We start from the raw sequence: 13,881 nt of genomic DNA, 5'->3' as shown, positions 1-13,881 counted from the left end.
ATCCAGTTTTATCCCTTTATACCCTTTATTGGTTGAAAGGGAAAGTATAAGATCCTTTTCTTTTTGACATGAGCTTCTTTTAGGTGGGCTTATGTAGCAAAGGTGCAAACTTTTTTGGAACATTATTTTATAGTTTTGTATGATATTTCAGTAAACCACCCCATTCTTTGTGGAAATGCTGACAGAAGATCATTTGTGGCTTTTTGTGCACATACTATATAGTTATGCTTTTTTCTTTTTTCATCAACAGACTGAAGGTGCGGGACTTCCAACTTGTATTGAGTTGTGTGTTCGAGCTCTACGTTTGGAATCAAGTGAAAATGCCAAAGTAAAAATCTCTATCTGCAAGACTATCTCATGTTTATTGCCCGAAGACTTGGAGGTTAAGAGAGCTTGTCAGCTTACCGAATTTCTCCTTGAGCCTACGGTTGATGCATATTATGCTGTTGAAATGCTGTACAATCAGCCTGACCAAAAGTATGATGAGGAGTCTCTTCCGGTACCAAATTCATTACGCTGCGAGTTGTTGCTCGTGTTAAAAACTCGATGGCCCTTTGATCCTGAATTCTGGGACTGGAAAACACTAAAGCGCCAGTGTCTTGCATTAATGGGAGCAGAGGCATCTATTGTGTCTTCAATTGATGAGCTTAATGATAATGAAGCATATGATCAGACAGATGACTACCAAGAAGTGACCAAAATCTCCTCTCTAAATGGGTTTGATTGCTTTGATAATGTTAATGTTAACAATGTAGAAGAAGAAGAAGAAGAAAAGCAAAAAAAGAAAAACATAAAAAAAATGAGAGAACGTGGATACATATCTGAAAGGTTTAGGAACTGGCAAGCATACATGCAGTACTGTGTACTATGTGACAAAGAGTTCCTCGGCCACAGAATAGTGCGCCATGCACAAAAGCATTTCAAAGATGGCATTTACAGCTGTCCAATATGTGCACAACAGTACAGCAGTAAGGAGAACTTTGTTCCACATGTCACGTTCCATGTTAAACAGTCTTGCAAGGAAAGGTTAGAAACAATGAAACCCTTGAGAAGGCTTCCAAAACTGCCTAAAAAAGCACCAACTTGTAAGAGTAAAAAGCCTGTAGCAGTTTCTAAACAGGAACGGCCAATTAAGAAGAACAGTCTTTATTTAGATGATTTTATCGTATTTAATGACAATGACAAATCAGATGATGATGAAAAAGACAACCAATCTGATATTCCCCCCAAGGAAGAGCAGACACTTGTTAATGAATTTGCCTGTCCTGTACCTCTATGCAAAAAAGGGTTTAAGTATTTTAAAAACTTAATTGCACATGTAAGGGGACACAAGGGTGAAGAGGAAGCAAAACGTTTTCTTGAGATTCAAAGCAAAAAAGTTGTTTGTCAGTATTGCCGACGACAGTTTGTTAGTCTCGCTCACTTAAACGATCACTTACAAATGCACTGTGGAGACCAACCATATATATGCATACAAATGAAGTGCAAAGCAAGTTTTGAAACCTATGCTGACCTGTTGAGTCACAGGAAGGAACACAGAGTATTCAGAGCAAGGTGCATGTTTCCTAAGTGTGGGAGAATATTCTCTGCTGCTTACATGCTTTTTGACCATGAAGCACAACACTATAACACTTTTACTTGCAAATATGTTGGCTGTGGAAAAGTATATCATTCTCAGCTTCAGTTAGAAAGGCACTTAAGTGAGCATGTACAAGAAGAAACTCTACAGGAGAGCAAATCTAACATGGCTCCTCAACAAACTGAGATTTCAGGAACAGAACATGTTATGGATAACCGGCAACCAAAACCAGACTGTCCTGTTGTTAGTAATATTAATGCAGCATCAATAAGTTCAGTAAATGAACCAGCAGAAAATTTGAACTTTTCTTCAGCAATCCTGCACCAAAAAGAAGAATCAATAGTTTCAAATGGAATACCACAGGCAGCACAATTGCTTAATCATCATCTTCCTCCTACCAGTGAAGTTCTTCCTTTTGTGTCATTGCTAAACCAGGTGTTGCCATCATCTTCAACTGTACTAAACCAGAACCCACCAGCAGAGGCAGATATTTTAAATCCTTCTGATTTGTCAGTACACCCAAGTAGCAATATCAAATTGCCATCCGTTCCTGATGGGTGCCCTGAAATGCTGCTCAGTCAGAGAAAATTACTAGCGCCAGATAATACAAGCAATCAAAATAAACAATTAACACGTTTGCATTTTGAGGAGCCTTGTCTTCCAGTTTTTGAAGATTGCAAAACATCCTACCCTATTGGATTAAACAAAGATCATGTCAGCTCTGCTAATGCTGTTGAAAATAAAATGGAAATGTTATCTGCAACTTCTGTGGAAAGGCAGGTTAGCAGTTTAATGCCTTTTGAAGCAAACAACCAAACCTCTCAGTTGTGTGAAAATAATTTAGATATGTCTGGGTATGATGAAAATACTAAACCAGAACATACTTTATCATTGTCACTTGAAACAAGCAGTATGCTTGCAAATGTTTTGCCTTCTGTTAATAACACTGTTCCTGTGCAAACATCACCTGCACAAAAATTTAAATGCAATGTGGAGGGATGTACAAGGGTTTACAACTCGGTCCAAAGTATAGGCAAACACATGAAGACAGCCCATCCTGATCACTATGATGCCTTTAAAATGGAACGCAAGAACAGAAAAAAATTGAAATGTGCAAATCCAGTACTGCCTTCCTTGGAGGACAAACCGACATATTGTATATTGCCAGATAAAGGTTGCAGTAATCCAGTTTTTCAGCCCCAGGTACACAGTGGCCCAAATCCTAGTTTTTGCAATCAGTTACAACACATTCCATCACATCCAGTTATTCCACCCCACCTTGATAATCTAAACCCAATTCTTAGTTCGGTTGAAAGCATCATATCTCAGAGTTTGTCAAAAAATGTGGCTGATTCTCTACTGGGATCTGATGTTGGAAACTTAACTAGCACCGCCCTGACATCACAACTTGAGGATCTTGCAAAAGTTGTTTTACCTTTAAAATTTGAAAATGGTTCTGACCCATTTCTTCCAATGCCAACTGAAAATGATCCTTTACCAGTCATGTCTTCTCTGAGTGGGGCTACAGTCTTTACACAGCTAGGGGGCAGCACAAATCATGACCATGTATTATCTGGTGGGGAATCTGGCAATTCTGTATTTCTGAAAGAGGAACCTGATGCAGAGTCGTCATTTTCAAAGCAGACTGACAATGCAGATATTGATGCAAGCTTTAACTTGGATAAATCAGCCACAATGCTTTCTAATACTATTGAGAATAAAAACGGTAATGAACGAACATCAAAAACTAAAGAGAGAAAGCCAAGGCACAGTTCTCGTCCAAAATGCCCTGCAATAATTAGAGATGGTAAATTTATTTGCAGCAGGTGTTTTAGAGCCTTTACTAACCCAAGGTCACTTGGTGGCCACTTGTCTAAACGAGCTGTTTGCAAACCTCACAATGAATATGACAGTTCCCAAGTGATTCCACAGATAGATGGTCAAGTCAGTGTGTTGGCCAGTATGATACTGTCATCTAGTCCAAAACACAACTTACAATCACCCACTCAGTCATATAGCCCTGAAGTGTCTATCAAAGAAGAGCCTTTTCTTCCAACAATTTCTTCCAGCAACCATACTGCTCAGTTTTTCTCCTCCTGTGCAACACGTGATTTGAATGAAACCAGGAAGATAATGGAAACTCCACAAATTGTAGAGAACAGACCATTATCCCTGAATGTGACTTCAGATGGATCTCTGAATGCAAGTAGTGATAAAACCCCACTTAATGCATTTAGGCCACAGATATCACCAACTAGTACCAAGATGGAAGAAAGCCGCAAGATTCTACATTCTGATTTAAATAACTGCAATAAAGTAGCTACAGTGACTGAAGGGAGTATTTTACAGAATGTTGAAAATGGTTTGTGCTCAAATGCCTCATTGAATACCGGTAATGAAAATGGTTGCTTGTCAACCCCTGTAAGCAGCACTAGAGTGTCTGTTATCAGTGGGCCACAAAATTCTTCCTTAACTGCAACCAAGAAAAAGGGTGGGGGTACTAGGAAGAAGAAGAAAAATGCTGATGTTCCACCTGAAATCAGTGCTTCACATGAACTAGCAAAAAATCTTTTAGCAGCGGTTGGAGGCATGCCACAAAATGTTGGGGGTAGCATGCAGATGTCAACTGAAATACAACCAAATCTTTTGTCTTATAGCTCAGAACTAATTGAAAACATTGCAAAGCATTTAAACAACACAGACAAACAGTTGTTCTTATCCTGTATAAATGATACGGTTAAAGCACATTCTGATGCAAATACAATTTCTCAAACTCCTGATAAACCAGAAAAATTTGATTCTGTGGTCATGTCTACTTTTACCTCTAACAGTAAAGAGCTTTCTGAAGTACAAATACAGACAAACTTAACCAGGAGTCATCTGGAAGGTCTGAATTCTCAAGAAGCTGAAGTATTTGCACTTAATGGTAACAGAGAAAACTCTTGCTTTTCATTACCACACAGCCAAAATACTGTAAACCAAGACCTAGACATTCTATCAAGAGATGTTCAGAATATTATTTCTGCCACAGATGATACTGGTCCAAATTGCACACTCAACATCCCCATATGTTCTGCCTCCCCTACACAAGAAACTGATCCTATGCCTGATGCGCACATATTAGAAATCATGGATTTGGTACAGAAACTTCAGTTAGTCGACAATGTAATATTTGAGAACACTGGAATTGATTCAGTCCCTAGATGTCCTTCTGAATATATGCCTGTAACTTCTAGCGTAATTGTTCCTAATCCAAGTTTAAATGTTGTAGAAGAGGAGTCGGATATGTCTAAATCTTTAATTGACAAATGTAATGCAAAACCTTTTATTTGCCAGGAGACAGACTGCTCATATTGTGCAATGACGAAGGATGCTTTGTTTAAGCACTACGCTAAAGTACATTACTATACACAAGAAAAGATTATGGAAATAAAGAAACATCAGCTAAAATTTGCTCCATTCAGATGTGTTGTACCCTCATGTACAAAAACTTTTACCAGAAATTCAAATCTTCGAGCACATTGTCAGACCATGCATAACTTTACAGCAGAACAAATGGTTAAGTTAAAAATTAAGAGAGCATATGGTAGAAAATCTGGTGATCTTACATGTGCCAGTATCCAGGAATTGCCTCATTCAGTTCAAGAAATGGAACATAGTATAGACGAACCAGCCCTGGTTCCTCAAGAGGTTCCTAAAAAGAATCAAGAAACTCCAACAGTGGAACGAGTAGAAGCTCAGAAAGAGCAGGAACCCGCAGCTCCTCAAATTCTTAGTAAACCAGCTTCACACGTCCTCCAGGCTTTAAGCCAGAAATGTAAGAAGGGCTCTAAAGTACGAAGGAAGATAAAAGAAAAAGAACTGATAGAGGAGGTCCAAAAAGATGACATGTCTGCTGTTCAGGGATTTAATTCATATAAACCATACCAGTGTGTTCATCAAGGTTGCACAGCAGCTTTTACTATACAACAAAACTTAATGCTTCATTATCAAGCAGTTCACAAGTCTGTTTCAATGTTCTCCCTTGAAGATGGTGAAGAATGTGAAAATGGCTTCTCTCTAAAAGAGTTCAGGTGTATGGAAACGGACTGTTCTAGAATATTTCAGGAAGTTGGTGGTCTTATACAACACTACGTGAAACTTCATGAGATGATAGCAGAGGAGATTGAAAATGTACTTTCTTTAATAAATATTGGACAATTTAAATGTGATCAGCTTAACTGTGCTTCGTTGTTTAATAGTTGCACCAGCTACATTGAGCATCTTGAAGAAGTCCATGAAATAAAAATGAGGCATATTAAAATGGAAGGAGAGGAAATGTACAAATGTGATTGTGAAGGTTGCGACCGTGTTTATGCTACAAGATCCAATTTGTTAAGGCATATTTTTAACAAGCACAATGACAAACATAAAGAGCATCTAATTAGGCCGAGAAAAATTAGTCTCAGTGATCAAGACACTACAGATGAAAAATCTGTAAAAGAAAAACCTAGAGTGCCTAAGCAGAAGTGCGAAACGGAAGGTAATGATGACCTGAAAACGAAACGCTCCAAAGGATGTTTGGTTGACAGAGATCTTAAAACTGGACAAGGACAGCTAAACCAAGAACCGTTAACTTTAAAATATGGCAGACATACATATTCTTTAAAACCGAAAGTTACTGCATTTGTAGAATGTACCGATAATCATGCAAAGCAATATCCCTGCATGGTACGTGGATGCACGTCTGTTGTTACTAGTGAACGCAGTATCATCAGGCATTATAAATGTCATAAACTATCAAGGGCTTTTATTTTAAAACACAGAAATTTGCTAATAGTATGTAAAAGACGTGCCCGCACTAAAGACAAAGAGGAATCTGCAACTCTTAATGCTGAAGAAGATCCTAAAACTGACATAACCATCTCTTCGCATAAAGAATTAGTACCTAGCCTGCCTGAGTTTGACGAATCTAGCTTATCTACATCTCAGCCAAGTGAAAATGAAAAAGATGAGATGGATGAACTTGCAGAACTTTTCATCTCAAAGTTAAGCAATGAAGATAGCACAGGTTCTGACAGCCAAGCAAGGACTTCATCCTTTGTAAGCAGTGATTTTCATGAGACTAGTTCTTGTCAGTCAGAACCGCAAAAGGAAACAAGTAATCTAAAAAGAACCAGTAAGCAAAAGCATGTCATAAATCGAAAAAGAAAAGTGGGTAAGTCTGACATACAGTCAGCTGAAACAAGTAGCACAGTCAGTGGTGAGGAGACGGTTGCTATCTTGCCTACTACAGAGGAGGATTCACCTTCATTTGACTTAAGTTCATTTAAACCTATGGGATTTGAAGTATCATTCCTTAAATTCCTGGAGGCATCTGCTACCCAGGAAGACGAAAGTGTGGATTTAGAAGATTTTAAAGGAAAAAGCAATGCTGAACTGCACCCCAAAAAAATGCGGTTATCTGTTGATGAGGAAGAGTTATCTTTGGAGAGTTCAGAGAGTGACCTTTACTTATTATTTTCTAATCCTTTCCACTTTCCAGACATGGACAATATAAAAATAGTTTTAGATCAGAAATTCAATGACTATATTGACCTTGTTGGAAAGCAGCTTAATGAGCTGAAACCTGTTGTGATTCTTAGAAGACATGAAATGTTGAGGAATGAATCGACTAGCACATGCAAAGAAAATGGTTTATCTGTGGCTGAGGAAGCTACAGCATAGAAAGTTTCAGAATCCTAAAGCATGCAAGTTAATGTACTTTTTATTTTTAATTCAACTTTTTTTTTTTTTTTCTAGGGGAGTTATCTTGGCCAAAAAAATCATGGCACAAGTCATGCAATGTTTTTACTCCATTTTATCCCTATGGGACTTAAGTAATGGGATTGTTTTATTAAGTTGTGTAAATATTGTTTTAAAACCTCAATATTTCTATTGATAAATTGTCCTTTCACAAATCTAACAATTTGTGTATTGTCTATGATTAGTTATGCTCACAAGTTCACTGCTTTTGTGCAAGTGGATACTTGTGTATGGCATTTTTTATGTAAATATCACTGTAACACATTTGCTGCCTAAGTATAAACTATTAAATGACACATTTATATACTGATTTTTTTCCATTTTAAATTGTCATATTTTCCATTAGTCCAATTCTGATCTGAAGGTTTTGTCAGAATACGTTAATCACCCCCTTATAACAGAGAGTTTGGTAAAAATCTCTTTTTCATCATGTTTTTGTAATAGTATTCATTACCATATATCTTTAGTATCTGTTCTAAATTAATGGTCTACAAATATTTATTAAAAGCTATCATGTTAGCTATGAAGATTATCTTGGGGGGGGGAGGAAGAAAGCTGGTGATACCCAGAAGATTCCACTCATTTAATAAGGCCTGAAATGAGCTGGTCTTTATATGATTTGGTCACTCACATGGTTTGTGACTAGCTGGATCATCACAGGAGAGCCCTATGCAGCCTCATTAGGAGATGACCTAGCCTCCAATATCAGTTGAGCAGCAGACATTGTGTCCCATACACAAGTCAGTATGTAGTCAAGCCAATGATTATCAAAAACTTTCTCTGGTACATTGATGATGCCTTCCGCAAAAAAATAATACAAATCAGGTATAGATGTGTTGCTAGGGAGAATGATGCTCTTTTGCGGATAACTCCTGAACTATCCAATAAAAAACTGGCAATGGGAAATATCATGCTCCTGAAAAATACACTGGTTTCAAGTGGCTTCTACTGCTACTCTCCAGGTTTTTACAGTACAGGTATGGGATCCTTATCCGGAAACCCATTATCCAGAAAGTTCCAAATTATGGAAAGGCCATCTCCCATAGACTCCATAATAAGCAAATAATTCTAATTTTTAAAAATGATTTCCTTTTTCTCTGTAATAATTAAACAGTACCTTGTACTTGATCCCAACTAAGATATAATTAATCCTTATTAGGGGCAGAACAATCCTATTGGGTTTATTCCATATTTACAATATTTTTAGCAGGCTTAAGTTATGGAGATCCAAATTACAGAAAGGTCCCTTATCCGGAAAACCTCAGGTCCCGAGCATTCTGGATAACCGGTCCCCTGTACCTGTATTTAAATGTTTAATCAAATAGTCTGTGCGTATGGGTTTTAAGGGTACTAACCTTACCCAGACCTGTGGTAAATGTATGCAACATTGTCCTGTTCTTCTGTCCTACCCTATGAAGGTGTTAATGACCCAAGTTTCACAAAAATACAACTGTTCCATGTGATCAAGCCAAGGATTCTTCCATTTCGGAGATGAATTATTATTCTGCTCTGGTTCAAAACCGGTTTAGACCTTTTCAGTTAAGCTTCTGTTATGCCAAGTGCCATATTTTGTGTTATCCGGTGACAATAATAGCCCAGGAGTTGCCAGTTCTTATCTGGGCTGCAGAAGTCTAGATTTAGTAAAAATTTAATGAAGAATCCTCACTTGGCAACTTTTTAAGCTAGAATAGTCGTAACCTACCAATTTTTATAGTTAGAGGGTTATTTCACCTTTTGGATACTTATTTCAATATAACTTTTGTAAGTAGCTTTAGTTATTTTTTAAAGATAAAAAAAACATTTGCAGTGCTTAACTTTATAAAGCACTTACCTTTATTCACTCTAGAACAGATATGGATTTCTGTCTTTTACAACAGATTCAGTAACTGAGCCTGCCTTTTTAATGAACACATGTAATGATGGTAGAGCAGGCCAGCAAGGGACTTTTTCTTAAGTCCATGATCTAAACCTGTACCCATAGCTTCCCACACCTGTCATAAGAATTTAGCCATCCTATATTGCCAAGCATCTGCTCAAGTCTGTGCTGTCAGTACACCGTTCAGTAACCCATTTTGATAGGCACCAGCAGTAAGCCTGTCACTAGTATTTTTCTAAATGCCATTAGTGATTCCATATTAGCAGGTACATGCACTATATTCTGACAGTGTGGAACTAGGATCACTAAGTACTTATTAGAGGAAACCTTAATAATATGTTCTGGTGCATGCAGAAATGGGCAGGTGCTTGTCAAAGCAGGATTGCTAAAGGCATATAGTGACTGATGGAGTCACAGAGGCAACACAATCAGAACCAGCCTTTTGTGGATGAAGTCATACATCTTTCTAAACAGTTCAGCATATAAATGCAAAACATTAATTCCCATGCTCTCTCTAAATGGGAAAAATCAGTTCTGCAGCACAGCAAATAATTACTAACTTGCTAAGCTTTGGTTTAATGGCTCAAAGACATATCTAGATGTAAATATACCCTTTAGGCTTTGGAGCAGAACTGCATCATACTTGGAAACAGGCCGAAAGGGCCACAACTATTCATAGTCATGCAAAATACTCTGTACTGATACTTTTATACTGGTTATTATAAAGGGGACATATACCTTTCATTTTTAGCTTGTTTTTAAGGGTTAACTGTCTTAAAATTGAGAACTGTATGATTTTTGGATGTACTTAAAGGAGAGCTATACCCCCCAGCTATAAAAGCCCCCTTAACTGTCCTGCCTTGACCCCCATCACCTCTCCCTTATCATATACTCTATAACTAAAAAAAACTGCCCGTTGCAAACCCCAACCTAAAAATGCAGAGCAGCACAGTTGCGCACCTGGGTGCCATCTTCTGTTCAATCGTAGAAGCTTCAGGCCTCACCGCCAACACGGACCCTGCTTAAGCATGCGCAGTTGAAGCTGATAAAGTTTTGTGTAAGATGCATGTTTGGAATGCTGCTTTTCTGAGTTGTTGCTTAATTTTAATGCTCTGCGCCTCTGCATCTTACCACCCCAGTACAGGGATGGAACCTGTTATCCAAAATGCTCAGGGACTGGGGTTTACCGGATAAGGGGTCTTTTTGTACTTTAGATCTTCGTACCTTAAATCTATAAATTTATAGATTTATCTATAAATCTATAGATCTATAAAACCTATAAAAATTAATAATATCTTAGTTGTGATAGAGTACAAGCTACTGTTTTATTATAGAAATAAAAGGAAATCACTTTTAAACATTTGAATTATTTGCTTAAATTGGAGTCTATGGGAGAGGGCCTTCCTGCAATTTGGAACTTATTGGATAACTGGTTTCTGGATAAGGGATCTCATACCTATATTTAAATTACTGTGCCCTAGCAATGCCTATCAGCTCTCCTGTTGTAAGTGATTATGATTAAACCTACGCTAAGTAAAATCTTGTGAAAAGATATTGGCATGTTAGAAGACATAAACCATGGGAAGGGACTCGGGGTGGGGCTTAGGCTGTACCTGTCAGTCAATTCTGTGACTACATCCTGTGGGAAAGGAAATGAGATGTGATCTGATCACATTTTAGTAAGTAAATGTTTTTTTCTGGAGCACTGTACATGTCAATGATAGTGGCATATTATATTATAGGATCAGTATGACACAACATGTCTCCTTTACAGATTGTCACACTGCTCTATAGCGAAGCTTCCATTACGAGTAAATTATGTTTCTGTTAGGGCAATGACAAACTAAAATGCAAATCACTGTTGGGGTGACAGCTACTTTCCAACGTAGGCTGAACTTTCCTCGACAGGCAAAGTAGCTTCGCCTTGATTGCTTTTCCAATGGCAATTTACATTTTTGCAGGTGGGAAAGCAATTGAAGGAGATTTCCTGAGGTGGAGGAGATTTATTGCAGGTGTTAGAGTCCCATTACATTAGGATTGTCATTAGACTCTCATCCTTACAGAGCAGTGGGGTGTGTTCCTGTTACACATACTTAATAATAGCAGTGTAATGTATGTTAAAGGGTTATATTGTGAACTGGAAACAGGAGTGTTCTGTATAATATTGTTACCATATTTGTTGAACTATTACTAAATTTCACATTATATCTAGTTCTCTCCCCATTCAGTTTGTCAGAACTGCACAGGACTGATTTCTGGTGGAAGAAAAAATGCAATGTGGCAAATTTTGTTGCCACTTTTTACACTGCATAATAAATCTGCCCCTTAGTCTTGTGTTTCCTGCACCAGTCTCTTCTATAATAAAGCAAGGCTGGCCTGAACAGCACAGTTTCAAGATAGCAAACAGCAAAGAGCTTGCGCAGTTAAAAATGGACAGAACAAAGGAATCTCATTCCCCATTGAAGTTATCGGCACTACATACACAACAGGAAAAGCACATAATAAGATGGTGCTACTTCTCTTACTACTACTGCTACCACTGCTACTAATACTACTACTACTACTACTACTGCTGCTACTGCTGCAATGCAGAACAAAAATCCTTACTCTTATCCTGACTTTAGATGCTGGAAAAGCATTTGCTGAGCGAATAAAGAAAGTTTTACATAATCTAGGTTGTGATAAAGTATTTATAAACGCAGCTTCCACTTTATATAATGAACCCACAGCCAGAGTGATTAATGACACTTACTATGCAAGAACAATATTTAAATCCAAGATGTTTAACTTAACAATAAAAGTGTTAGCGCAAAAAATTAGAAACACAAAAGAATTGTCGTCTATTCAACTTGGCCCCAAAGATCAATGCTTAGGCTTATATGCAGATGATATAATACTAGTACTGTCCAACCCTACAGAAACAACCTAAACTTATAAAAATATTATACAATACTATACTATAAAGTATATGGGACCAACGCCGTAATGCTAAATATCCCTCTGAAAATTCAACAAAACAAACGGTTTAAAATAAAAAAACAGTTTCAATTTGACTGGTGTAAAGATTGTATTACATATCTGGGTATAAAATTAACTAAAATTCTAACAAAATTATTCCACCATCTATTGTAATTGAAATAATTAAATTGAGTTCTTGGTTGGTTGGGCAGAATCTCAGCTATAAAAATGCTATTATTACTATTACAAACTATTATATTTATATGATTGCATTTCTATCACAATTCCATCTATCCATTTTTATTAACGTTAATATTACATTTAAGCAATTTATTTGGGATAGATATCCTGAGAGTTGCCAATAACATACTCCAATGAAGTGAAATCTCAGAAGGTCTTGGTGCACTGGACATTTAAAAGTACTATATTGTCAATATTATACATCAAACCACTAAACTATTAGCTCCACAACCCAGGAAAAGTGGTCAGAAATAGTACTTCTAAATTGCAAATATATAACTTTATATAACTTTACACTTGTATTGGAGATAGGAGATATATGGTGGACTTGTGATAATATAAAAAATCTATGGATATCTGCATCCTCTTACTCTTACCTTTGCTTTGCAGTGCTGGGTTCCTGACTTTAATTTCCACTCACAAAAGAGTAGTTTAATTGACTCCTGATAAAACATGACCCTACTGTGTGTAAATATGATTAGATTGTAAGCTCCACTGGGGCAGGCACTGGTGTGAAGGATATATAATCTCTATAAAGCACTGCATAAGTGTTGGCACTATAAATAACTGGATATAAATAATATTGGTGATTTTCTACTATATCATACTATTTTTTAATGTCTGACTTAGTTTGGGATCCTCCACTTTACAGAGTCTTATTATCTGATGTATGCTCAGTATTTTCTATATTTTTTTAAATAAACATGGCCATGTACATAGTTCACAGTGTAACATTTCTACCTCAGCATGAGGATCTTAGTGGCTTGCCCAATGCAAAGTGTTCAGTTATTTAATGGAGGTAGCTTTAGTTTTCTTTCCCATTGCCATTTTAAGAATTAAAAAGCTGTAAATATTGCTTTCTTCATTTCCTTAGAGAGCAAAGTGTAGTTTTCCTATTGGACACACGGTGGCAGTATTACTCTGTATACACAGTGTAATGTTGTTAACCTGTTAAATACTTATTGTTTTTCAACTTGCTTTACTTTTACATTTCTACAGTGTTCTTTATAGTACCAACCCCTGGTTTTTCCTGTTTTCTGCTTTCCTACACTGCACTGACTGTCAAACTTTTTTTTTTTATTTCAAGTTTTCACTTTTTGTCAGGGCCCCCCTTAGCTAATGACATGGGTACACATATAGGAAATATTGTTGTATCAGACATTGTGCCATCATTCCAAGAATATATGACGGTAAATCCATATTCATAGTCTACATTTGTTATTGTGGTTTCTAAATTATTTCACTTTATCTGTAGTAATAAGTCAAATCAACTGGACTTTTTTTTTTTGACATTTCGCCAGTCATCCAACTGGTTTTCTCGAGTCCAGTTGATATGACTTATTACTACAGATATACCATGACCTGGATGAATGAGAACCTTCACAAACATACTTCACTTTTTGTTCAACAGCTCCCCCAGTTTAGAATTTCAGCATCGAATATC

The 13,881-nt window shown here is 37.0% G+C and overlaps 1 protein-coding gene across 2 annotated transcripts in view; it reads left to right on the top strand.

Moving 5' to 3' along the window:
• The window catches only part of znf292 (zinc finger protein 292), a 32,701-nt gene extending 25,028 nt beyond the window's left edge, over positions 1–7,673 (top strand). For both annotated transcript variants that reach the window (XM_004914534.4, XM_004914535.4), the window contains one exon: positions 251–7,673. In XM_004914534.4, the coding sequence (XP_004914591.2) occupies positions 251–7,285 (7,035 nt within the window). In that variant the 3' untranslated portion in view covers positions 7,286–7,673. The remainder of the gene's footprint in view (positions 1–250) is intronic.
• The last annotated feature ends 6,208 nt before the right edge of the window (positions 7,674–13,881 follow it).

This window comes from Xenopus tropicalis, chromosome 5 (genome assembly GCF_000004195.4).
Source record: "Xenopus tropicalis strain Nigerian chromosome 5, UCB_Xtro_10.0, whole genome shotgun sequence".
NCBI classification, from domain to species: Eukaryota; Metazoa; Chordata; class Amphibia; order Anura; family Pipidae; genus Xenopus; species Xenopus tropicalis.
The sequence above is the reverse complement of the archived record's forward strand: the minus strand, read 5'-3'. Positions and strand labels throughout refer to the sequence as shown.